The 25,541-nt window shown below is 38.7% G+C and overlaps 1 protein-coding gene across 1 annotated transcript in view; it reads left to right on the top strand.

The window, feature by feature from the left end:
- The window catches only part of SPATA16 (spermatogenesis associated 16), a 212,172-nt gene that overhangs the window by 116,594 nt on the left and 70,037 nt on the right, over window positions 1-25,541 (top strand). Inside the window, 1 exon segment of the mRNA NM_001177914.1 lies at window positions 5,916-6,000. Within this exon segment, the coding sequence (NP_001171385.1) occupies window positions 5,916-6,000 (85 nt within the window).

Raw genomic sequence — 25,541 nt, 5'->3', positions numbered from 1 at the left:
ACACAACATATTAATCCATGTGCTCCCTGGTACCATTACTCTTTAATTTGTGTAATAAATACATCTGTTAGCATTTATCAAGCTTTCATATGAGCTAAATATTGCATTGGATTCTACATCAAATGAAATTGAGAAAGCCCAGTCTATTCCTCCATTCCCATGTCACCTCCACTACAAAAGCTTTCTGTTAAATATGAAGAGTGAGATAACCCAAGACCAGACTGCTTGTGTTTCAATCCTAGTAAACTCTGTAACTCTGTAGGTCTCAGGTTTTATGTAGTAAGATTTTAAAGCTTTTTAGTTTAAACAAATAAATAAGATAATATGTTGTCATTTAATCATAAATTTTTATTGTGTGACTACCACACTATACAGGGTCACACTAACAGTGCCAGGTACTATCCTTGGCAGATAGAGCAGTGAATCAACAAGACAAAAGTCCCTGCTCTCGGGGAGCTTCCAATCCAGTAAAGGGCAAGATAGTAAATATTTTAGACCTTGTGGGCCATATGGTCTCTGTCATAATTATTCACCTCTGCTATTGTAGCACAGAAGCAGTCATAGGCAAAACATAAACAATGCACAAATGAAGCAGCATTGTTATATTGCATTAAAACTTCACTTATAAATGCAAGTGTTAGACCAGATCTGACCCACAGGCTGTGGTTTTCTGACACCTACAGTAGAGAAAAATAGTAATGGACACTACCAAAACTAAAAATAATAAAATAAACACTATGTAGAATGGTGCTGGGAACTTCAGCCAAGGAAAAAGTAAGCAAGAATGACTTGGCATTTTTTGGCATTAGAATGTGTCAGGGTGGACCTTATGGAGAAAATAATGCTGGATAAAGACCTGAAGAGGGTGAGCAAAAGAGTTAGGGGTGTCTAGGGAAAGAAGATTCCATGACAGAGATTGTCAGGTGCAAAATTCCAGGGGCAATAGTATCTGTTCTTTTTGAGGAAAGCAAGTGGACAGTTTGGATTAAGTAGGAAAGGAGATCAGAGAAGTAACATGTGACCAGATGAATGAGGTACAAATGGCATTTTTGTTTTGTTTTGTTTGTTTTATGGTCTCACCTGAAGCATATGGATGTTGCCAGGCTAGGGGTTCAATCAGAGCTGTAGCTGCTGGACTACACCACAGCCACAGCAACATGGGATCTGAGCCGTGTCTGCGACCTACACCGCAGCTCACGGCAATGCTGGATCCTTAACCCACTGAGCAAGGCCAGGGATTGAACCCGAGTCCTCGTGGATACTAGTCAGGCTCACTACCTCTGAACCACAATGGGAACTTCCTCAAATGGCATTTTAAAGGCTGGTTTCTACTCAGAGTGAGGCAGGAAGGCTTTGCAAGTTTAAGCAGAACAGTGACATGCTCTTGGCGCACTAATTTTAATGGGAATGCCCTGACTACTGTGTTGAAAAGAGAGAGGGGTGCAGAGAAGCAGGGAGCCCGTGGAGGCTGTCGCAACAATCCTGGTGAGACATGATGGCCCAGACGTAATGCTGGAGGTGGTGAGAAGTGGCAGGATTCTGAAATAGGTTAAAGGTAGGCTGAGTGGAATTTATTTTGGATTCTATGGGGAATGTGTGACAAAGAGAAGAATTGATGACTCTAAGATTTTTTACCTTATAAATTGGTTAGATAGAAGAGACTACTAGAGACTGGGGGAGGGGGGATAAGGAAGATCAGGGCCTCAGGTATGGAAGTAAGTGTGAAATACCTATTAGGTATCTAAGGAGAAATGTTGAGAAGGCAGCTTTTATAAGAGTCTGCAGATCCAAGAAGAGGAGTAAACTCAGGGTATAAATGTAAGAGTTGTCAACCCACAGATGGTGTTTAAAACCATGAAGCTTTGTAATTGAATTGTTATACTTGTTCTAGCTTGGTTTCCTTTTAAGTTTTTTTTAATTTTAATGTAAAAAAAAAAAGGAACTTATATTTGCTCTAAGACAATGACATTCCATATAAAGAAAACACATAATTAAAAAAAAAATGAAACTGGTGAGATCACCAAGGGATTTGAGTATAAAAAGAAAGAGAATGGGTCTTGTGACCTGAGGAACTTAAAGTTTAGAAGTCCAGGGGATGATATGATATGAGGAGATACCAGCAAAGGAGACTGAAAAGAGCAACCTGTAAGATAGGAGGGAAATCACAAAGAGCAGAGTCGTGAGAGCCAAGTGGGAAGTGGATCCTTTCCCACTTGGAGGAGGAGGAGAGAATGATCACATCCGAAAGCACATGTAAAATAAAGACTGAGAACTGAGCTATCGAATTTAGGAGTGTGGAGACCATTAACTGTATGATAAGAGCAGTTTCAGTGAAGTGATGGAAGTAAGAGCCTTGCTGGAGTGAGTTCCAGAGGAGTGTTTTTGTTCTTCCATTTGCTTGGGGTTTTTTTTTTAAAGAGAAAGAAAGACTTAAGATGATAACTGGAAGGGAAGTGAATCAGGAGAGACTTTTGGGGTGTTTAGTTTTAAGGTGATAGAGCAGCATTTCTGTGTGTTAGTAGAAAAGCTCCAGGAAAAAAGTAGACATTTAAAGAGAGAGGGAGAGAGAAAGAGAATTGCTGGAGCAGTTTCCATGGGTGGGCAAGACAGGATGAGATCTGGTACAGAACTGTGAGTGGGTTGGATTCACACTCTGCTATGTAAAGTGCTTATCATGGTACTTAGCACTTAGTAAAGGCTCAAAAACTGACAGATACTAAACCATCAACCGTCAATTCAAAAGGTTTGGCTCATGTGATCTTACAGTTCCAGGGCAGCTACAGCATTCAGTAGATTAAATAAAAGTTGAATAGAATAAAGATGGTGAAAGGAAGACATTTAGAAATTACAATGAATCACACTGACTAACATCTAGGATATTCGTCTAAAGGTAAACAAAGACACCTGAAGAAAAGTAGGAAGAGTGATGGGTTATGGTTTTCCTTTCATTTCCTGGGGTGACTCAGCCAAAACTAGGATCCTACAAGGTACTTGATTCCCTGTAGTTACTCTGGGTTAATTAATTATCTTTGCCCTTTATAAATTCAGCATGATTAAAAAAAAAAAAAAAACTCTCTTGCCTCACAAATATTACATGGTATAATGTTATTTCCATGCCCTTATCATGTTCTTCAACTGATTTTCACACTGATTCATAAAGGCTAAGCTCTATGGCAGAGCCACAATAGGAACCCAGACAAAGGAAGGTGGCGGGGGCGGGGGGAGGACTGCCATTTCCACAGGAAGGAAAATGGGATTAGAACAGGGGTTGGAACACAGTTCTGTGCTGGATACTGGAAGAAGTACATTATATGTATGAAAAATGTCTCAGCAAACATGTAGCTCTAGGAAACTATACTATTTAACACTGGTATCTTTTTCTGATAATAATAATTGTGCTTCACTGAGGGCAAGTAGCAAATTTCAATGAATCCTAGCTCCTCATTTATTTCAGTAAAGATTTGGAGATGTGTTCCGTTGGAAATAGACTTGAAATCCCCAGGTGCAATAAAATCATACATAAGAAAGTGGCAATCTGACAACACATTATAATAGAAAAGGCAACTTTGGGAAAACATTACTACAAATGCTAAAGCTCCTAATTTTACAGTGGTGAACTCAAAACCACTAAAAGCTTTAAAAATGCAGAAAAGCCCTAGAAGTGACTGCAGTGACCCACCTACTCTTCCCTCAGATTAGTTCCAATCCAAGGATGGCAATCACCAACATGATGGGAACAATCAATCTGAGTTTAACTAACTCAAAACACTGTGTATATCATCCAGAGTTATCCTTTATACTTTTTGCATGCTTCAAAACTGTAAAATTTCTTTACTGAACTCTGATCAGTAATGTTAGTATAATATATACCTCGTCCCCGAAATATTTAAGGGAACCTGCTGCCAGAATGTATAAAAGCTGATGTCTGACTATTGATTGACAGTTACACCAAAACTGCCATCTGCTGCTCAACCTACTAATTTGTTTATCTTAGTTAGACAAACTATGCCAAATCTGACCCAGCACATGCATTTTGTAAATAAAGTCTTGTTAGAACATTGTCCCACCTATTTGTTTACCTACTGTCTACAGCTGTTTCTGAAAGGTGAAGGTGAGTAAGTATAGCCTACAAAGCCTGAAATATTTACTATCTGACCCTTTACAAAAAAATGTTGCTCACCCCTGGTTTAACCGATGACTGGTTTCAGTAGACAGTGTTTTTCTGAGCCATATTTACTTATCCAAATGCTGATGGAAGGAACAATCAGAGTACAGAATCAAGTCATCACTTAACAGTACCCAACTTCTATAAATACAGTGTGGGCTTTCCTTGAGACTAAGATTTTATATTTTTCCTTGATTTCTTAAATTCAGAATTTATTAAATGAATTTCCATTAGATGGTAGGCACCTACACATCAAGTAGACTTCCTTTTTAGGTTGTCACAGGAGGAAAAATTTTGCAAGTATCCTATCAAAATGTAAATACTTGAAATTCACTTCACCCCTCTCTAGTTTAATTTTTATAACTTGTTTTCTACTCCATACATGGTCATGCAACATCAAAATTTCCTAGCTCATTTTATCTTATCATTAAACTAAGGCTTTGTAAAATATACAAGATTTCTAAAAAATTAGTTATTCTTAAATTATTGTCATTTATTTTTGAAATATCAGTAGATAGCTTCATTCCAATACTAAATGTATAAAAAGAGAAATGCTGAGCTGAATAACCCATCAAATGGTGGTATTTTTTTTTTCATGTTAAATCCTTTAGAGTCTTAATTTTTCGTCTGTCCTGAGCAAGAATCTGAACATTCTAATTCTTCGAGTACCGTAGTAAGTTTATGGCTGCTATGCCTTAAACCACCTATATTTAGGGGAAGAAATTTTCTAATTCAATTTACAGTGATGTCAAGAAACAACACATATCTGCTGGCAAAGATAAGAAAAACATTCAGAGAACACCATGATAGGTCTGCTTAAATAAATAAACTTTTGGTACTAGTGATTAGGTACACAGGATTATTACATGTTTAATTGGCCAATGTGACAATTTGGAATTACTTCTAGTCACATTTAATTGGATTTGGAATCTCTGGAGAAAAGAAATAGAGAGGTCTAGCGGAGAAACAGTCGTAAAAGTAAACTGATTTTCTAAAGGGTGCTAAGCAATGAATTAATATCCATTGCACAATAGTTTTTAATAGCTTAATAAGACTAAGGTGGTGGTTGTACACACTAGAATCTAAAACTAATTCAATTAAACATAAAGGCTGGGGGAGGGCAGTGTTGTTGAATTGAAAATTTTTTACTTTCAATTTTAAGGTGGCTAGTTTAATCAGTGGGGAAATAATCTGTAATTTAGGTAAAGTCTGAGATATGCTTAAACTTCAGTATAATTGTTGACTGTATATGCTATGCTGGGTTTGAAGGCATTGTGGAGTCCATAAAATATGTCACTCTATAAATGCTTTGAAGCTTGATGAAAGGTAAACAAAACAAAGCATTCTCTTGCAGTCTTTAAATATTATTTTTTTTTTTGGCCATGCCCGCAACATGTAGAAGTTCCCAGGCCTGGGGCTGAACTCGCACCACAGCAGTGACCCAAGCCTCCATAGTGACCATGCCAGATCTTTAACCCCTGTGCCACAAGGGAACTCCCTAAATGTTTTTATACCATACAAATAGAAAAACAAATGGCGTGTTGTTTCTCTTATTGTTTTAGTTTAGCAACCAAAAAAAAAAAAAAAAACCTACTTTCTACATTTTAAAATGTGCCTTACGTTTTGCTTAATATTAGTCTAGTCAAATTTATACATTACGAAATCTCCATTATTTATATATACTGCCTGTTATAGTTTTCCTTCCATTCTATAAATTTGTTTAAAAAAAAAAATCTGTCCTTGTTCTTAGGAGTGCCATGATTGCTGACTACATGTTCTGGCTCTGCGGAGGAAGTGAACAGTATATAAGCAAGCTCATCAAACTATATTGGCAGGTAAAAATTGATGTCCCAACTAGGAAGGAGGAGCCCATTTCATTTTTAGAACCAAAATGAAGGATTGGTACTTAAAAGTCTGCTGAAAAAGGTAGCTCTGGGCATATCAATCAGAAGGACACTACTCAGTAGTAATGTATTTATAATGAAGTAGATTTTCTGAGACTAATTTTAAGGGCAAAATTCAAGGTTGTTAACCCTTGGCCCATACCTCAGTTTTACAACCCAATATAAATTTTAGGCATCCCAGGAACTATTCTCCCAGGCATGCTGCTGTAATGACATGATTTTTAAAATATGAACACTATTTTCATAGATTCTTCTTGATCTATGCCCTATAAAAGCAAATGCTAGAAGCAATAAAGGAAAATGCAAAGATCTGTTGTATTTGTGGGGTAACCTGTAGTATTTGAAATACTTAACCAAAAATAATCTTCAGGTTTTCTTTCTTATTTATTATTCAAAATGTCAGCAAGAAGTCATACCAAATGTCAATTAAAGAGTCATAATTTCTTAGAATTATAGGGATAATTTAGGGTTTGCTGGTTTCACAACATACACATCTGTTCTTATCCTGTCCTCTCCCAACAAACTGTCAATGACTTTCTGTTAAAATATATCCAAAGGGAAGAGCTCACTTATAACTTGCTAATTATTAAATGGCTTTCTCATTTCAAGTGGATTTCTACTCCCTAAAAACTTCCATGAATTGTTTCCCAGTGAGGCCACATGGACCAAATGGAAACCCATTTCCAAAAGAAATTTTTTCAAATATTTGGAAATCAAGTACTGAAGCCAACTGCCTCCTCCACACCCTCTCCTCTCCTGTTTGTGGCCTTTTTTCTTTGTATTTCATGATAGTTTAATTTAACTGAATGTACCTCTTTCACCAACTAAGATTTGCTTAAACACTAATTTGAAAGTGAAAAATAATCATCAACAATCTTCTGATGCTTCCTGATTTTTCCCACACTTCACTATTGTGCCTTGGCCCCTAGTTTTCTGTTTCTATATCACATGTTATCTTTTTTTTTTTTTTTTTTTTTTTTTTTTTTTTTTTTTTTATTAAATTTTATTTTCCCACTGTACAGCAAGGGGGTCAGGTTATCCTTACATGTATACATTACAATTACAGTTTTTCCCCCACCATTTCTTCTGTTGCAACATGAGTATCTAGACATAGTTCTCAATGCTATTCAGCGGGATCTCCTTGTAAATCTATTCTACGTTGTGACTGATAAGCCCAAGCTCCCGATCCCTCCCACTCCCTCCCCCTCCCATCAGGCAACCACAAGTCTCTTCTCCAAGTCCATGATTGATTTTCTTTTCTGAGGAGATGTTCATTTGTGCTGGATATTAGATTCCAGTTATAAGTGATATCATATGGTATTTGTCTTTGTCTTTCTGGCTCATTTCACTCAGTATGAGATTCTCTAGTTCCATCCATGTTGCTGCAAATGGCATGATGTCATCCTTTTTTATGGCTGAGTAGTATTCCATCGTGTATATATACCACATCTTCCGAATCCAATCCTCTGTCGATGGACATTTGGATTGTTTCCATGTCCTGGCTATTGTGAATAGTGCTGCAATGAACATGCGGGTGCATGTGTCTCTTTTAAGTAGAGCTTTGTCCGGATAGATGCCCAAGAGTGGGATTGCAGGGTCATATGGAAGTTCTATGTATAGATTTCTAAGGTATCTCCAAACTGTTCTCCATAGTGGCTGTACCAGTTTACATTCCCACCAACAGTGCAGGAGGGTTCCCTTTTCTCCACAGCCCCTCCAGCACTTGTTATTTGTGGATTTATTAATGATGGCCATTCTGACTGGTGTGAGGTGGTATCTCATGGTAGTTTTGATTTGCATTTCTCTTATAATCAGCGATGTTGAGCATTTTTTCATGTGTTTGTTGGCCATCTGTATATCTTCCTTGGAGAAATGTCTATTCAGGTCTTTTGCCCATTTTTCCATTGATTGATTGGTTTTTTTGCTGTTGAGTTGTATAAGTTGCTTGTATATTCTAGAGATTAAGCCCTTGTCAGTTGCATCATTTGAAACTATTTTCTCCCATTCTGTAAGTTGTCTTTTTGTTTTCTTTTGGGTTTCCTTTGCTGTGCAAAAGCTTTTCAGTTTGATGAGGTCCCATGGGTTTATTTTTGCTCTAGTTTCTATTGCTTTGGGAGACTGACCTGAGAAAATATTCATGATGTTGATGTCAGAGAGTGTTTTGCCTATGTTTTCTTCTAGGAGTTTGATGGTGTCCTGTCGTATATTTAAGTCTTTCAGCCATTTGGAGTTTATTTTTGTGCATGGTGTGAGGGTGTGTTCTAGTTTCATTGCTTTGCATACAGCTGTCCAGGTTTCCCAGCAATGCTTGCTGAATAGACTTTCCTTTTCCCATTTGATGTTCTTGCCTCCCTTGTCAAAGATTAATTGACCATAGGTGTCAGGGTTAATTTCCAGATTCTCTATTCTGTTCCATTGGTCTGTCTGTCTGTTTTGATACCAGTACCACACTGTTTTGATGACTGTGGCTTTGTAGTATTTCTTGAAGTCTGGGAGAGTTATGCCTCCTGCTTGGTTTTTGTTTCTCAGGATTGCTTTGGCGATTCTGGGTCTTTTGTTGTTCCATATAAATGTTTGGATTGTTTGTTCTAGTTCTGTGAAAAATGTCATGGGTAATTTGATAGGGATTGCATTGAATCTGTAGATTGCTTTGGGTAGGATGGCCATTTTCACAATATTGATTTTTCCAATCCAGGAACATGGAATATCTTTCCATTTTTTTACATCTTCTTTGATTTCTTTGATTAAGGTTTTATAGTTCTCGGCATATAGGTCCTTTACCTCTTTGGTTAGGTGTATTCCGAGGTATTTGATTTTGTGAGGTACAATTTTAAAAGGTATCGTATTTTTGTATTCCTTTTCTAATGCTTCATTGCTGGTATACAGAAATGCAACTGACTTCTGAATGTTAATCTTATATCCTGCCACTTTGCTGAATTTATTAATCAGTTCAAGGAGTTTTGGGGTTGAGTCCTTAGGGTTTTCTAGGTATAGAATCATGTCATCTGCATACAGTGACAGTTTGATCTCTTCTCTTCCTATATGGATGCCTTTGATTTCTTTTGTTTGTCTAATTGCTGTGGCTAAGACTTCCAAAACTATGTTGAAGAGCAGTGGTGAGAGTGGGCATCCCTGTCTTGTTCCAGATTTGAGTGAGAAGGCTTTCAGTTTTTCCCCATTGAGGATTATATTTGCTGTGGGTTTATCATAAATGGCTTTGATTATATTCAGGAATGTTCCCTCTATACCCACTTTGGCGAGGGTCTTGATCATGAATGGATGTTGAACTTTGTCAAATGCTTTTTCTGCGTCTATTGAGATGATCATATGATTTTTGACTTTTTTTTTGTTAATGTGGTGTATGATGTTGATTGATTTGCGTATGTTGAACCATCCTTGTGAACCTGGGATGAACCCAACCTGGTCATGGTGTATAATTTTTTTGATATGTTGTTGGATTCGGTTGGCTAAGATTTTGTTGAGAAATTTTGCATCTATATTCATCAATGATATTGGGCGATAGTTTTCTTTTTTGGTGGTATCTCTGCCTGGTTTTGGAATGAGGGTGATGGTGGCCTCATAGAATGTCTTTGGGAGTATTCCTTCTTCTTCAACCTTTTGAAAGAGTTTAAGGAGGATGGGCACCAATTCCTCTTTATATGTTTGATAGAATTCACCTGTGAAGCCATCTGGTCCTGGGCTTTTATTTGTAGGGAGTGATTTTATGACCTCTTCAATTTCATTTCTAGTGATTGGTCTGTTCAGTTGGTCTGTTTCTGCTTGATTCAGTTTTGGCAGGCTGTAAGATTCTAGAAAATTGTCCATTTCTTCCAGATTGTCAAACTTATTGCCATATAGTTGTTCATAGTATTCTCTTATGGTTTTTTGTATTTCTGCTGTATCCGTTGTGATTTCTCCTTTTTCATTTATAATTTTGGTGATTTGGGTTCTTTCTCTCCTCTTTTTAGTGAGTCTGGCCAGGGGTTTATCAATTTTGTTCACCTTTTCAAAGAACCAGCTCTTGGTTTTATTAATTTTCTCTATTGTTTTTTGAGTCTCTATTTTATTGATTTCTTCTTTGATCTTTACAATTTCCTTCCTTCTGCTGACTTTAGGACTTCTTTGTTCTTCTTTTTCTAATTCATTTAGGTGGAGGGTTAAGTTGTCAATTTGGGATCTTTCTTCTTTTTTGAGAAAGGCCTGGATTGCTATAAATTTCCCTCTGAGCACTGCTTTCGCAGCATCCCATAGATTTTGAGAGGTTGTGTCTTCATTATCATTTGTTTCAAGGTAGTTTTTAATTTCCTTCTTGATTTCCTCATTGACCCATTGGTTTTTTAGTAGCATGTTGTTTAGTCTCCATGGAGTAGGTTTTTTCTCTTTCCTTTTCCCATGGTTGATTTCTAATTTCATGGCATTGTGGTCAGAGAAGATACTTGAGATAATTTCTACGCTCCTAAATTTATTGAGATTCGCTTTATGTCCCAATATGTGGTCGATTCTTGAGAATGTTCCATGAGCATTTGAGAAGAATGTGTATTCTGATTTTTTTGGATGTAGTGTCCTGAAGATATCAATTAAGTCTAACTTTTCTATTGTTTCCTTTAGGATCTCTGTTGCTTTATTGGTTTTCTGTCTAGAGGATCTGTCCATTGATGTGAGGGGGGTATTTAGGTCTCCTACTATGATTGTATTCTCATCAATATCTCCCTTTATGTCTGTTAATATTTGTTGTATGTATCTGGGTGCTCCTATGTTTGGGGCATATATGTTGATGATAGTAACATCCTCTCCTTGGATGGATCCCTTAATCATTAAATAGTGTCCTTCTTTGTCTTTCTTTATGTCTTTTGTTTTAAAGTCTATTTTGTCTGATATGAGCGTTGCAACTCCTGCTTTTCTGTCATGTCTATTGGCATGAAATACTTTTCCCCAGCCTTTCACTTTCAATCTATATGTATCTTTTGTCCTAAGGTGAGTTTCTTGTAGGCAGCATATTGAAGGTTTTTGCCGTTTTATCCACTCAGCCATTCTGTGTCTTTTGATTGGGGCATTCAGTCCATTGACATTTAAGGTGATAATTGATAGATGATTATTTATTGCCATTTGATCCTCGTGTTCCAGTTGATTCTATGGTTCTCCATTCTTCTTTTTTTTTTTTTTTTTTTGGTTGGATGGTCTCCTGTTATTATCTGCTTGAGTGTATTTTTTTTTTCATTTTTTGCAAATGCAATATTTGGTTTTGGCTTGTGGTTGCCCTGTTTTTTAAGTATGCTAACCCCTTCCCATAATTTTGTGTTTTAGCCTCATGGTCCTGTAAGTTCAAACACTTCATTATTATATTAAAATTAAGAAGAGAGACATACATACAAACAAAAAGGATTATTTACCTCCTAACATCCCTTGCCCACATTTTATGGTTTTGATGACTCTTTTATTTTTTTCTTTTTAATTTTATTTTGTTTGAAGCATGTTCATGATTAAATCTGTATGCTGGCTTATTTGAGTGACTGCTCTCTGATTGTATCTTCCTCAGTCCTAGTTCTTCCTCTTCTTCTTCTTCTTCTTTTTTTTTTTTTTTCTTTTCTTTTTTCTTCCCTTTCCTTCCTTTCTTTTTGGTTTAGAGAAGCCCTTTCAATATTTCCTTTAACCTGGGTTTTGTGTTGCTGTATTCTTTAAGTTTTTGTTTGTTGGGAAAAATTTTTATTTCCCCTTCTATTTTAAATGATATTCTTGCTGGATAAAGTATTCTAGGTTGCATATTTTTTCCTTTGAGCACTTTAAATATCTCTTGCCATTCCCTCCTGGCCTGTAGTGTTTCTGTAGAGAAATCAGCTGATATTCTTATGGGGGTTCCCTTGTAGGTAACATTCTGTTTTTCTCTTGCTGCCTTTAGGATCCTCTCTTTATCACTAACTTTTGCCATTTTTATTATGATGTGTCTTGCTGTGGGTCTGTTTGGGTTCAGTTTGTTTGGGGCCCTCTGTGCTTCTTGTATCTTGAATCCAGTATCCTTTAGATTTGGGAAGTTTCCAGCGATAATTTCTTCAAATATATTTTCCATTCCTTTATCTTTTTCTACTCCTTCTGGAATTCCTATTATGCGTAGATTGGCCCGTTTTATATTATCCCATAGGTCTCTTATATTGCTTTCCAGTTTTTTGATTCGGTTTTCTGTCTGTTGACCAGATTGAGTGATTTCCATTATTCTATCTTCCATATCACTGATTCGTTCTTCTGCATTATTCATTCTGGTTTTTACTGCCCCTAGTTCAGTTTGCATCTCTGCAAATGAATGTTCTAGTTTTTCTTGGCTCCTCCTTATATTTTCTAGCTCCTTTCTGAGGGTATCTGCATTGCTGTTCATATCTTCTCTTAATTCCTTCAGTATTTTCACTATTTCTCTTTTGAACTCCAGGTCTGTCAGACTGCAGAGATCAGTTTCATTGTTGACTGTTTTAGGTGAGTTCTCCTGTTGGTTTGACTGGGGGTGGTTTCTCAGCTTCTTCATCTTGCTTGTTGTCTTCTTTCTCCTGAGGGAGTTGTACTCTCCGTTATCGGGTAGTGTTTGCCTTGTCACTGCCCTGGAATATTTCCTGAGGGCTGTCGTTGTTGGTCAATCTTTTTTTGAGGCAGTGTGGCTTTTCTGGAGTGTTGATGGGACTAACAGTGTTTCTTTGAAGCAAAGGAGGACTTCCTGAGGGCAGACAGGACTGGGAGGTCCACCCCACGATGGTAGCAGATTTCACTTGGTTCTCAGCACCCCCTGGGGTCTTGGGCGGGTAGCAGGGCCCTTGGAGGCTCAAGAGGCTCCTCCCCAGGGCAGCCCGACTCAGAAAGACCGTCTGAGATCTTTTCCCGATTCCGCCAGGCTTGTTGTAGCTTTTCTGGGCTGCAGGGGGTCCTGCCTGGAGCTGGCAGTCCTATGGAGCTGGTCCACTAGGTCTCAGCACCCCTTGGGGTCTTGGGCGGGTAGCAGGGCCTTTGGAGACTCAAGAGGCTCCTCCCCAGAACAGCCCGACTCAGAAAGACCGTCTGAGATCTTTTCCCAAGTCAGCCAGGCTTGTTGCAGCTTTTCTGGGCTGCAGGGGGTCCTGCCTGGAGCTGGCAGTCCTATGCAGCTGGTCCACTAGGTCTCAGCACCCCCTGGGGTCTTGGGCGGGTAGCAGGGCCCTTGGAGGCTCAAGAGGCTCCTCCCCAGGACAGCCTGACTCAGAAAGACCGTCTGAGATCTTTTCCCAAGTCGGCCAGGCTTGTTGCAGCTTTTCTGGGCTGCAGGGGGTCCTGCCTGGAGCTGGCAGTCCTATGCAGCTGGTCCACTAGGTCTCAGCACCCCTTGGGGTCTTGGGCGGGTAGCAGGGCCCTTGGAGGCTCAAGAGGCTCCTCCCCAGGGCAGCCCGATTCAGAAAGACCGTTTGAGATCTTTTCCCGATTCGGCCAGGCTTGTTGCAGCTTTTCTGGGCTGCAGGGGGGTCCTGCCTGGAGCTGGCAGTCCTATGCAGCTGGTCCACTAGGTCTCAGCACCCCCTGGGGTCTTGGGCGGGTAGCAGGGCCCTTGGAGGCTCAAGAGGCTCCTCCCCAGAACAGCCCGACTCAGAAAGACCGTCTGAGATCTTTTCCCGATTCGGCCAGGCTTGTTGCAGCTTTTCTGGGCTGCAGGGGGTCCTGCCTGGAGCTGGCAGTCCTATGGAGCTGGTCCACTAGGTCTCAGCACCCCCTGGGGTCTTGGGCGGGTAGCAGGGCCCTTGGAGGCTCAAGAGGCTCCTCCCCAGGACAGCCCGACTCAGAAAGACCGTCTGAGATCTTTTCCCAAGTCGGCCAGGCTTGTTGCAGCTTTTCTGGGCTGCAGGGGGTCCTGCCTGGAGCTGGCAGTCCTATGCAGCTGGTCCACTAGGTCTTAGCACCCCCTGGGGTCTTGGGCGTGTAGCAAGGCCCTTGGAGACTCAAGAGGCTCCTCCCCGGGGGAGCCCGTCTCAGAAAAACCGTCGGAGAATTAGGTCGATCTATTCACGGCCTGGCTAGGCTTGTTCTAGCTTTTCTGGGCTGCAGGCCTTTTCTAGGGGGCTGGTGGTGTTTGGTGCTGCTCTGTGGAAGTGTAGCCCCTCCAAAGGGCAAGCAGGCCTGTGCAGGGAGAGCCCCTGCGGTGGTAGGCTTCAGGCAATTGTTGAGGCCAGCCCTCCTGGATGGCAGGCAGCCCCAGGTTCGGCGAGAGCGTAGGGGGTGGCGGGGGTGGGGGGAGGGAATGCACTGGGAAGCACAGCTTTCTGCTAGCTAGCGGGCCTGTAAGCTTGTTGTGGCGTGGGGGGTATTCTATGGGGACCCACCCCTTCTTCTCTCCCCTCCCCAGCACGGGCGCAGACCAGGCTCTTCTCCCAGGTTCCCTCTGAGGCGGCTTTCCACTTCCCCGCCCCTAGAGTATTGCTCCCTTCCTCTGCGACAGCTTTGTTTTCTAGTCTCCCAGGCAGTCTCTGCCCCGTCAAATGGTTTAGAGACCTCCCAAGCAGTTTCCGCTCTTCCCCGCCCCCCTAGCCCGGGGACTAATCTCTGGAGCCGAGGTCTCGGTGCCCAGCCCCCCCCCCAGGCGTCCCCCGGCCCTTTCTTGGGGACTAACCTTCGGAGGCGAGGTCTCAGTGCCCAGCCCCAACCCAGGCGTCCCCCGGCCCCCTCTCGGGGACCAACCTTCAGAGCTGAGGTCTCGGTGCCCAGCCCCCACCCAGGCGTCCCCCGGCCCTTTCCCGGGGACTAACCTCTGGAGCCGAGGATTCGGTGCCCAGCCCCCACCCAGGCGTCTCAATTTTTGGTGACTGTGCCCGTAGTTCAGATGGTCCGTTGGGTTCTTGATCGTTTTTCCGTACTCCGACTTACTGCTACACTCTTCTCTGCATCTGGAGATTCCTCCGGTTCGTTTGATCTTTCCCCCGGTAGGAGACTTTCCAGGGTGCGGGATCCCTTTCTCCTCCGCAGTTCCCTTTCGGGAGCGCCCGTCCCGCTCGGATTCACCTTCTCTCACTCTCCTCTTTTCTCCCGTTCTGCCCAATAATGTCACGAATTTCTTGCCGTTATTGGAGTTTAGGTTCCTCTGCCAGCGGTTGGTTGTTGTTCTGTGCGAGTCATTTCTTCTGTAGATGTGCTTTTTTTGTTGTGTTTGTGGGAGAGGGCGAGCGTGTCCCCCTACTCCTCCGCCATCTTGTCCTCTCCCACGTGTTATCTTCTTTAAACCATAAATGTTAGGTTTATCATATAAAATCCTCAGCAATTTATATGGCTCCACTTAAATATTTGGAGTTCAATTTACCTACTATAATAAATAAAGATTTTGATTAGTTCTAATATACTTGAGACCTGTAAATTGACCTTCAAATAGTTAAAATTTTAATCTCAAAAAAATTATTTGCTGTGTAGCACTGGGAACTATATCTAGTCACTTGTGATGGCGCATGATGGAGGATAATGTGTGAAAAAGAATGTATATATGTACGTGTGACTGGGTCACTTTGCTCTAGAGTAGAAAATTGATAGAACACTGTAAATCAACTATAATGGAAAAAATGAAAATCATTTTTAAAATGTTATTACTGTGCTAAAAAGTGTTAAGACTGTCTTAAGGGAATCTGGAACATGAAAAATAGTTATAGTTGCTTATATATATGAAAGTAAATACCTGTAATGACCTGCTAGATGTGAAAAATAAGCAAATAATATGGGCTGTAGATTCAGTAAAGATAGAGGTTTTTTATTAAAGGATTTTGGAAAAAGGTATGAAAGATGTTGAATCTTAAGGGTTAGATGGTATTCAGGAGGCCTGGCATACACTAGGTCCCAAATGAATGTTTGTTTTAATTTATTTATTCAATAAGCAAACATGTATTAAGTACTTACTGTTTTTTCTACACTGAACTAGAAAATCCAATGTCAGTGTCACCTAAGCTAGGCTAAGAGCTTGAAATTTTTGTAAACAATTTTTTTCTGCTTTCTTTAGCTTTCAAAGAGCATTAATATCCCTATTTTATTTACTTCAAACTAAAAATAACCTCCACTTGCCAATAGGTGCATGTTTGCTATTTAAAAAGGGATAAATGAATACTATTATTTCAATATTCTGCATTAATAAAAAGGCAATTTTAAAAAAATGACTTGTCTTTGTAGTCTCTTTCTCTCCTTTAATTTGAACCAACTTTGTATAGTGAAAAAGGGCCCTTGTCCGGAAGTCTAGCCTGATTCCATCCAAGCTCTAACACCAACATTTAACCTAAAGTAAGCTAGTCTCTAGAGGAGCCTCAACTAGAAAACAAGTGGTGACTAGCATAAAGTGTTTGAGGCCTACTCTTAAAGCCCATTTAGATCTAAAATCTCATATTTTCAAGCACATCCAAATACAATGTAAATGACCTATTGAATGGTGGAAGGTATTTGCAAATGATGTAGCCAATAAGGGGTTAATATCCAAAATATACAGACAACACACACAACATTAAAAAAAAAAAAAAATCCTCAATTGAAAAATGAGCAGAAAGCCTGAATAGACATTTTTCCAAAGAGGACACACAAATGGCCAATAGGCACCTGAAAAGACGCTCAACATCACTATCAGGGAAATGCAAATCAAAACCACAATGAGCTATCACCTCACACCTTCAGAATGACCATTATCAACAAGACCACAAGTAACAACTGTTGGCAAGGATGTGGAAAGAAAAGACTCCTCATACACTGCTGGTGAGAATGTAAATTTGCATGGAGGTTTCTGAAAAAAACTGAAAATGGAGCTATCGTATATGACTCAGCAATTCCACACCTGGGTATATAACCAAAGAAGACAGAAACATTAATTCTGTCTTAATTCTAAGATACATGCACCCCAATGTTCATAGCAGCATTATTAACAATTGCCAAGATATGGAATTAACCTAAGTGTCCATCAACACATAAATGAATTAGGTAGATATGGGGGGGTGTGTGTATATATATATATATATATATATACACATACATATATATATATATATATATACATATATATATATATACACATACAATGGAATATTAGTCAGCCATAAATAAGAATGAACTTTTGCCAGTTGTAACTACATGGATGGACTTGGAGGGTATTATGTTAAGTGAAATACGTCAGAGGAAGACAAATACTCTATAATATCACTTATCTGTGGAATTTTAAAAATATAGCAAACTAGTGAAGATAACCAAAAAATAGACTCACAGATATAAACTAGTGGTTACCAGTGGAGAAAGGGAAGGGGATGGGACAATGTAGAGGTAGGGGATGAAATGGTACAAACTATTACACATAAAATAAGTTACAAGGATATATTGTACAATACAAGGAATATATCTAATATTTTACAATAACTATAAAAAGAATACTACCTTTAAAAATTTTGAATAACTATATTATACACTTGTACTTATATAATAAATATTGTACATCAATATTATATAAGTACAAGTAATATTCAATAAAATATTGAATATTCAATAATATTCAATAAAAAATAACATCATTAGAAAATGCATCCTGTGGATAAGTTCCATAAATGAAACTTCTCTAATTAGTCTAAACATCAGCACACCACACCAGCATCTCAACAGTTATAGACTTCCTTTGGCTAGCCAGCCTCTCCTTGACCTTAATTCAAATGCATACATTTCCCCAAAAAAACTTCACCTGTTCTAAAACAAAAGGGGCCTTTGGAAGATGGCCAGGGAGCACCCAGTCCATGCCAACTTTAAAGACAGGACTGTTCCACACCCAAACCACCATAGCAATTATACTGCTGAATGTAAGAATGCCCCCAAACATCACACACTAGAAATTATGTCTATATGTGCATTTGTAGATATCCATTAAGACTGAAGAGACATAAGCTATTTTCACTACTTTTTAAGTGGATAAGTTACAATGTATCTGCCCTTCAATCACATAAAATCCCTGCCATTCTGATCAGTATTCTTTTAGAGATGTTAAATAGGAAATGGAAAATTTCCAAATGTTAAAAAATTGAGAACAAGTCTACCTTTTCTCAAAGATTGTGGCCTTATGAACTCTTAGATGCAGAAGAACAGACTTTCACTTTGATGAACTGGAGAACACCTTTAAATTGTACTAGGAATATTTTTCTTATCAACTCAATAAGAAAAAAGGCAAAAAGTTCATAGTGGGATACATCACTTTGATTAAATACATTTGTTACCATTATTCTATAAAAGAGTAGCACCTCTTAAGATCTAGAGAGGGTTGCAATTAACTTGCTATACCATACTTGCATTCATGCGTCTATAATCTAATACTCACCTTCTGTTATTAGCCCCTCTCCTCTTCTCAAACACCCCCAGTCCTCACCACAATTCTGCACTAATTAACAAAACGAAAAGTCCCCAGGTAAACTGGGAATTAGCAATTTTGAAGCACTCGTGTATTTATATTGCTCCTAAATAATCAAATTATCACAATAAGAACTGGAGTAAACTCTAGTCTACCTCCCAAACCCCCTTTTGCTTAGATCCAGGGCTATACTTAATATCATAAGGAAAAAGAAAAAGAAACAAGGCTCCCTCTTCTTCAACTCCTGTTTCCCTTTCCCGAATTCTCACCTTCGTTTTCAGCCACGTGGGTTATCTTGTGTGCAGTTTTATCTCCCACAATGAGAGTATCAGAGAAAACTCTGGTCTGCATCACTCAGCAAAATGGAGTGAGAAAAGGTGATAATAGCTAATTGGGTTGCAAAACTCCCAAGAAAGGAGTACAGAGGAACTCTGCTACCCAGAGGCAAGTTCGCTCCCTCCCCACTTTAAATTCTTTCTTTTTTGAGTCACAAACCCCTCTGAAAATCTGATTCAACTGACGAGCATCCACCTAGAAACAATACTCATAAACATATACACAGAAATAAATGTGCTTATCATTTATCTCACTGCATTGGAAATTGATCTACACATAGTTATTAAGGCAGCCTTGACAGAGAATTACGGCTTTCTCTCGTGAGAAGGTTTTACAACTTTTCTGGAATAAGAAACTGAAATACTGTATTTGATGTTGCATAAATGTCAGTGTTTCATTTTAATGACAATTAAGAGGTAAAGTCCTAATTCACAAAGTCTCTAATAACAAATAGAGTCAGAGCTCCTGTAGCTCATAAAATCTCATATGGCACACACATCAAGAAGTACCAAAATTCATGTTATTTTCTTTGTCCTCCAAGACAATGAGAGTGCCTTTGTTAACTCTACGTCATCAAGGCTATCTATGTCAGCAATTTGTTTCAGTCTTAAAATCATCTGGACAGAAAGTGACCTTCATAAGAGATAAGCCATTTGCAGAGTGTCCGTAGATTTTTGTCCCTAGAAACTCTCAAGACTTTGTCAGTCTCACCTCCAGTATTGGAAAATTCAGATTTTTATCTGATTCCAGCCATCGAATTTAGAATAGCAACTCGACCCAAAAAAAACTCATCGTTCTTCAGCAGCATCTCTAATAATAAATTCAGCATTTCAATCAAAAGATTTGCCTCATGTTATGTGACTAAGATATGAGCCATTATAAAGCTAGTCCTGGAATGAACTTCTCATACCCAATTTGTTCTATGAAGGGGTTTCCTCTTCTCTTAAAAATTTTTAAAGAATTAACCAAACCAAATCTCCTAAATCTCTTCTCTTGACTGCCTACAAACTTCTCTAATAGGAAAGGACCTCATGGTGTGCTCTTATATCTTGACAAATATTTTCTAAAAAGGCACTGATTCAAGTTCCTGGCTCTGAGAAAAGTGAAGACTTTCACAGTAGAAAGACCTCTTTGGGGATTGTTGGAAAGGCTGCTGACACCAACATAGGCCCATGTAAAAAGTCTGACATGTGGAGCATCTTTCCTTAGTGAAGCAGCAGAGGCTGAGGCAGTGCCAACTTCTCAGGTCCTCCATCTGTGCAGAGAATACCAAGACTTCCCATCCAATTCAGTTGTACTTGGCATTGAAATGTGCACCATCTTAAAGATATCAATGGCCTAAATGGGTTCCAAGAAGGGCTCACCAAAAAGAAATATTTCTTTGGTGTAATTAGTCTACTTTCAACGGACAAAATCAGGAGGTGGCTGCACTGAGACAAAATTTTCCCCAGGCACATGCTTGAGAAAGACAGTGCACAGTTTGTGGTCCCTGAAAGCCCTTCCATAGTTTTCAGGGGGTCACAGACCACAGAGTAAGACCCTTGCGCTACTTCTCTTTGCAACAGCCCTTTTTCTCTTTGGTATTGGGCCTAACAGGAGACATTTACTGCTTCCAGCACTCAAAGCAAAAAATAGCACCCAGAGGGTTTGTGTCATAGAGCGCCTCCTCAAACTGCACTGTAGTCAGTCAATCTTGAAAACTTTCTAGTCCAGTGTCTCCAGACTCCTCTTAAGTTAGCGGATAGCTTTCTCTACTCTCAAATTGTATTTGTCATTCATACTCTTTTAGCAAATATTGATCAAGCACTTATTAGCGACTATGTGTTAGGCACTGTGCTATGTGTTGGATATACAGCAATGAACAAAATAGCTATTACCTTGCCTCAAATGCATGTATTCTCACACAAAATATTTATTGAGAAAAACAACTATACCTAAATTAGACACCACAATTTAATCTGGTTTTCTTCCACAGTACCATCAAAGTGCCGCAAACCATCATGCTTTGATATGAAACCAACCAGTAAAATTGAGATATTTTGGAATATGTGTATTGTTTTTAACTTAAAAATTCAGCACTTATATTAATTCAACAAGTATTTGTGAGTTGTGTGTGTGTTTTAAATTCAGAATTTTGAACAACTTTTGTACTTGAGTTTGGGTTCCTCAGAATCTTTGGAGAAGGTTACAGTTTTCCAATTTTATCTCACTGGCTTTTGTGCTCAGAGGTGTCTGCATGAAAATTCTAAGCTCTTAGCTTCTTTCAAAAGTGGCAATCAAGGTAACAGCAAGCTAATGGATTTCTTTGTACCAACCTGAGAATGATGTAGGACACCTTAACCTTGGACAGAAATTGATCTCTTAGACTAACTTCTTTACTCCTGTTCATTGTTTTTCCTCTTGATATTGCAAAATCATCCCAACAGTAATCATTTACCTGGTAAAAAATTTATGACATCTCAACTTCGAAGTAAAAATAAAGTCTTCAACATTAAATTCCAGGCAAAGTAAGGTCAAGGGGCCACAAAATTTTGTATTGTCTTTGACAAAACACCTACATATTCTGGATAAGGAAAAATGTGTTCTCTCTAAAGATTTACTTCCACAGCAATTTTTTTTTTCACAGAAGGAACAAAAGAAATATCATGAGAATTTATCTTAAGTGGCTGTATTTATAGTCTATTTATTTATTTATTTCACTCATCAGGCACAGTTTATAAAATATTTGGACAAAGCATATCCAAGTACAGCCCAGGGTATAAAATTTAGATATAATTTGAGAAGCAGCAAAACTACCCACCTAAAAATATTTTCCCTATTGATTACCATATATGATGCTTAAATTCCCACCATTTAGCATTAGTCTCTAGTCATCACCAAGTAACATGAATAATACATTTTATCTAGGAGTGTTTAATTCATTAATGGGTGACACCTGAACACAGCTGTGGGAATTAGTTTTAGACTTTCCTAGTCCATTTGGAAACATGAAAACAGAATCCCAAAGGAACAAGAAGGAAAGAAAGGTAAACTCTGATGAGGAAGGTGACAATGTTCTGGAATATGCAGAAGGATCTTATGTAAGCAAGGAGTATCTGTTCTCAACGCTCTGAAGGAAAAGAAACAAAAGAAAACAGGCAATGTAGGGCAGTGGAATGAGGTCAAACCCCAGATTCACAAGATGTAACTTCTAGGTCCAATGGTAGGATTCAGTTTTGGATAAGGTCCTTCATTTCTGTGTTAGTCAGCTAGTGCTACAATAATGACATCCAACAAATCACTCTAAAACTCAGTGACTTATAACAGTAAGCAGGTTAGCTTGGGTTTGGCTGATCTAGGCTATTCTTGGCTGGCCTTGGCCTAGCAGCTCTAAGCAGCAAAGAGGCCCAAATGTGATCCACATGTCTCTCATCCTCCTTTGACCAATGGCTACGTGATGTCTGTTGATCTTACGGCACAATGCAGGTTTCTAAGAAAGAAAGCAAAACCATAGAAGCACATTTCAAGCCTCTGCTCATACCATGCTTGCCAACATCTCATTAGCAAAAGAAAACCATGTGGTCAAGCCCAAGGACAAGGAGTTAGATTCTTCTGCTCACTGCAAAGCCATAACAAAGCTGTAGATATGATATTGCAATAGGGAGAAGAAAAATTGAGACCAGTAACTCAATCTATCATAACTGCTCTAGACTTCAGTTTTTGCTGCTCTGTGATAAGGAAGATGGCTTAATGGTTCTCAAACACTGGTCTAGTGACCAATTGCATCAGAGTCACTTGGGAAAACGTTTGAAATATTAGATTCCCAGAGTTGGCTGAGGTCCTGAAATTGTATTTTCCTACTGCCCCCATACTCGGTTATTCTGATATACACTCATGGGCTAAATAGTCTATAAGACCATTTATAATTTAAGTTAAGGACAAATTTAGGGTACCATAAACTTATGTAGGGCTTCCCTAGGTACAAAAGTAGAATGGCAGGTGATCTACACAGATGATGCTGTTTACCCAACAATACAATTGATAAAAGCCATAAGCCCAAGATTCTCCCCTCAGTCATTCCACCATATAGATGCCTCTAGTGAGGAAAACTATGCCTCCCTTTTTAAAGATCAACAATTTCTCTCCCCTTCTCACCATGATGTAAGTCAGGTAAGAAAGAAAGCAAATGTCCTCCTCTCATCCCCAAAACAAACCCTTTGGCTGCCAAAGGGTCCTTTCTTGCATTCAGTGTAAGACAACAATGGCCATTGCACTACTTTTTAGTCACTTGCCTACAAAGAGATTTGTGTATTAAGCTAAGCAATATTAAAATTCTCATTTTATGAATTCTTATATTTTTCAGTTAGAAGACAGGCTAAAGAGGAAGTGTCCAAATTGAGATGAGAGGTAAAAGAGAGCTTCTTTTCCTAGGTCTTAGAAAAAGATAAATGTAGAAATGAATTTCTCATCTAATTATTCATCCCTGTTTATATATTCTTTAATGATATGTTTCTATGGTAACCAGCGTTGTTAAATGCTGCCTGTGTTTCATTTTGCTTTGATGCTATTTGAGGTAGTATGCCAGTAGGAGAGGTTCACTTTTATATGAAAGATGTAATCGAGGCATGTATTTGATCCAAGATTGAGTGTTCTTGTGTAGGAGATAGTGACCGTGACATTATTTTCTGTTTGTATATTTTTGTGTAGTTTTTATATTGATGTTGTGAGTGTCCCAGATACTAGGAACGAACAAAAGAAAGAAAGGAAGGAAGGAGGAAGATAGGGAGAGAGAGATGAAAGAAGGAACCTGAACTATACACATATTAAATTCATGCCTACCTTTCAGTGCTGGTAATACACATGTATTTGGTGGCATTGATTTGACCAGACTGTCAAGTAGGTAAGGGTGCTTTTTACCTGCCTATTCCCTTCCTTCTTCCCACACCATCCCTCCTCCTGAATCCCCACATATACCAGAGCCGATGCTTTCTTTGAAAAATGAGTTAAACATTCAATTACTTCACCTCTGTGAATTCTAGTCAGAGTTCCACCTTTTCAAAGGTTGTCTGCCTTTGAAACCCTAATTCTCACTGAGAAATAAATGGTTTTGTCTCCTGCTAAAACAATGTCAAGCATTCTGATTATCTAAGAATTTGGGGACAGTGTTTCAGAATATGCCCTGCAGGGGGTGGCATACTTATACATTGGGCCTACCAATCGGCAAAGTGATAAGTTAAGCTGTTTAGAAAATAGTGGCATCATATCAAGCAAGAAAAACGAATCTTCAGCCACTCCTGAGAAATATTTACTTAGTACTCTTCTTCAGAAATATCTGAATGTATTTTTCATGGTCCTGGTTTGGTTTTGCAGTAATATCCATAGATGACTAAATAGAGTCATGTTTTCCTTTTCTTTTTTCCCTCCTAAAAAGCTCTTTTGGGTTTCTGATGGTTCTTAGAGGAGACAAAAGAAAAAAAAAAAAAAAAAAAGTAACATCTAACTTTCTTTTCATTTTCTCTCATTTGAAAATGATGTGGGTTTAAGAGACCTAAGGCAATTTGGACCTTTTACTTGAACAAATCTAGATGTAACTCTTTGATTCCTAAAAGTCATGCGGCTATTCTGCTAGGTTGCCTTGAAGTTATTTTGCTTTCATAGAGGCTTTGCCTTCCAGTTTAAATTTGTGAACATGTTGATTCCTTTTTGTTTTTGTTTGCATCAGAAAATCAAAAATTGTTATGAGCAAAACCAAATTTAGAGGAGTTTATGGTTATCTTTTATGTTTCCCATAGATTTTTATGGGTTATTGATTTACAAGCTTGCAGAGAAATTGAGGTTACTTTCTTTTTTTTCTTTTTTCTTTCTTTTTTTTTTTTAGCAATTAGAGATGTGGAACAAACTATTCCATGAAATCATGAAATTTTTTAAGCTGTGTTCACCCAGGTATAAGGTAATCTGTAAAGCTTGGAGCTTTTAATGTTTTTATTTATATTCTGCCATCCTTTTGATAGTATTGCACACCAATTAAAAATAAATTCTCCTCTTTTTCTGAATTCTATTATTGTATTTTCCTCACCAATATTTGAAGATTGCCTAGACTACCTGTGCTGTAGGTCCTGGTAGAATTATTTTCTTTTTTATAATCTCCCCTCTTCCAAGTAATGAGATCTCGGCATTTTAAATGTCAGCCTTTAACATGTGGCATGATTTACTTTTTCTCAGGATCATAAAGTAACTGTCAAGCTAACCTATTTTTATCTAAGAAAGCACAGGTGCTATTTTACATAGCACAGTCTAAACCAGGAGTCAACAACCTATGTGAGACAATAACCTCCAGCAGACCTCAGGAGAACTATTTCAAGCCCATACCTAAAGGTATGGAAAAGCTCATAGTTAGCATGGCAAGTTTTCATTTTATTCATTCTTCATCAGGTAGAGGTTGGCCCAATTTAACATTCACATATAAGACACAAATCAAAGATAAAACGATGACTGAATGCAGATAACCAGGAAATACAGTAACACGTCTCTTTAAAGTAGTGTTTCCTTTCCTTTCATATCACTCGAAGCTGTAGTTTGTTATAGTTGTCACAGAGTATGTGTATATATACATATTCTCCAACATGTGTATATGTATATATATTGGTATGTGTATGTAAGTGTGTATCTATATACATATATATTTATAGAGACGTATATAGACACACGCTTTGACAAGTCTGCTACATTTCTTGGGTGCAGTTATTCCCCTTCTGAGACATCCTGAGGATGGGAAGTCACATATAGGAAGACACTTGCCCCATAATATCCTCCTCCT

The sequence above is a fragment of the Sus scrofa genome, chromosome 13 (assembly GCF_000003025.6).
Source record: "Sus scrofa isolate TJ Tabasco breed Duroc chromosome 13, Sscrofa11.1, whole genome shotgun sequence".
NCBI lineage: Eukaryota > Metazoa > Chordata > Mammalia > Artiodactyla > Suidae > Sus > Sus scrofa.
Note: the sequence above shows the minus strand (reverse complement) of the source record. Positions and strands in the feature narration are given on the sequence as shown.